General features: G+C 36.4%; 1 protein-coding gene across 1 annotated transcript; it reads right to left on the reverse strand.

The window, feature by feature from the left end:
* Window positions 1-1034: 1034 nt before the first annotated feature.
* On the reverse strand, window positions 1035-1815 carry LOC126184007 (uncharacterized). The gene is made up of 3 exons (XM_049926360.1): window positions 1608-1815; window positions 1315-1509; window positions 1035-1225 (listed from the first exon to the last, which is right to left on the reverse strand). Exons 1-3 carry the CDS (start codon window positions 1813-1815, stop codon window positions 1035-1037), a joined length of 594 nt encoding a protein of 197 aa, XP_049782317.1.

Below are 1815 nucleotides of genomic sequence, written 5' to 3' on the forward strand. Positions count from 1 at the left end.
TCCCATATTTGCGTCTTTCCCATATTTGCCTCTTTCCATATTTGCGTTCTTCCCATATTTGCGTTTTGCCATATTTGAGTTTTTGCCATATTTGCGTTTTTCCGATATTTGCGATTTTCCCATATTTAGGTGTTTCCCATATTTGCACTTTTCCCATATTTGCGTTTTTCCCAAATTTGCGTCTTTACCATATTTGCATCTTTCCCATATTTGCGTCTTTCCCATATTTGCATCTTTCCCATATTTGCGTCTTTCCCACATTTGCGTCTTTCCCATATTAGCGTATTTCCCATATTTGCGTCGTTCCCATATTTGCGTCTTTTCATATTTGCGTCTTTGCTATATTTGCGTATTTGCCACTATTGCGTCTTTTCCATATTTGCGTCTTTGCCATATTTGCGTCTTTCCCATATTTGCGTTTTTCCCATATTTGCGTTTTTGCCATATTTGCGTTTTTCCCATATTTGCGTTTTTCCCATATTTGCGTTTTTTACATATTTGCGTTTTTGCCATATTTCCCTTTTTGCCATAGTGGCGTTTTGGCCATAGTTGCGTTTTTGCCATAGTTGCGTTTGTGCCATAGTTGCGTATTTGCCATAGTTGCGTTTTTGCTATATTTGCGCTTTTCCCTTTTTTGCGTTTTTCCCATATTTGCGTTTTTCTGATATTTGGGTTTTTCCAATATTTGCGTATTTCCCATATTTGCGTCTTTCCCTTATTTCCGTCTTTCCCTTATTTGCGGCTTTGCCATATTTGCGTCTTTGCCATATTTTTGTCTTTGCCATATTTGCGTCTTTGCCATATTTGCGTCTTTCGTATATTTGCGTTTTTCCCATATTTGCGGTTTTCCCATATTTGCGTTTTTCCCATTTTTGCGTTTTTCCCATAATTGCGTTTTTCCCATATTTGCATTTTTCCCATATTTGCGTTTCTCATATTTCTTGAATGTTTGACTATTCAGACTAAGTCCTACCAACCGATTCTTTCCTCTTGTCAAGTTGTACAACTAGTTTATCTTCTCCCTTATTTGCATTTTACCCATATTTGCGTTTTTCCCATATTTGCGTTTTTCCCATATTTGCGTTTTTCCCATATTTGCGTTTTTCCAATATTTGTGTTCTTCCCATATTTGCGTTTTTCCCATATTTGCGTTTTTCCCATATTTGCGTTTTTCCCATATTCGTTTTTTTCCCATATTTGCGTTTTTCCCATATTTGCGTTTTTCCTATATTTGCGTTTCTCATAAATTTCGTGAACCTTTGACTATTCAGACTATGTCCTACCAACCGATTCCTCCCACTTGCCAAGGTGTACCACAAGTTAATCTTCTCCCATATTTGCATTTTTCCCATATTTGCGTTTTTCCCATATTTGCGTTTTTCCCATATTTGCGTCTTTCCCATATTTGCGTTTTTCCCATATTTGTGTTTTTCCCATATTTGCGTATTTCCATTATTTGCGTTTTTCCCATATTTGCTTTTTTCCCATATTTGCGTTTCTCATATATTTCTTGAACGATTGACTATTGAGCCTATGTCCTACCAACCGATTCTTTCCTCTTGTTAAGTTGTACGACAAGTTTATTTTCTCCCATATTTGCATTTTACCCATATTTGCGTTTTTTCCATATTTGCGTTTTTGCCATATTTGCGTTTTTGCCATATTTGCGTTTTTGCCATATGTGCGTTTTTCCCATATTTGTGTTTTTCCCATATTTGCGTCTTTCCCGTATTTGCGTTTTTCCCATATTTGCGTTTTTTTCCATATTTGCGTTTTCCCATATTTGCGTTTTTGCCATATATGCGTTTCTGCCAT

This window comes from Schistocerca cancellata, chromosome 4 (assembly GCF_023864275.1).
Source record: "Schistocerca cancellata isolate TAMUIC-IGC-003103 chromosome 4, iqSchCanc2.1, whole genome shotgun sequence".
NCBI classification, from domain to species: Eukaryota; Metazoa; Arthropoda; class Insecta; order Orthoptera; family Acrididae; genus Schistocerca; species Schistocerca cancellata.

Bases quoted from the DNA above. Each gene is read 5' to 3' on its own strand.
- LOC126184007 (XM_049926360.1), bottom strand. From the start codon at position 1,815: ATGGCAGAAACGCATATATGGCAAAAACGCAAATATGGGAAAACGCAA. The intron at 1,510-1,607 runs GTAAAATGCAAA...CAATCGTTCAAG, and splicing joins TGGAAAAAACGCAAATATGG to AAATATATGAGAAACGCAAA. The intron at 1,226-1,314 runs GTACACCTTGGC...ACGCAAATATAG, and splicing joins TGGGAGAAGATTAACTTGTG to GAAAAACGCAAATATGGGAA.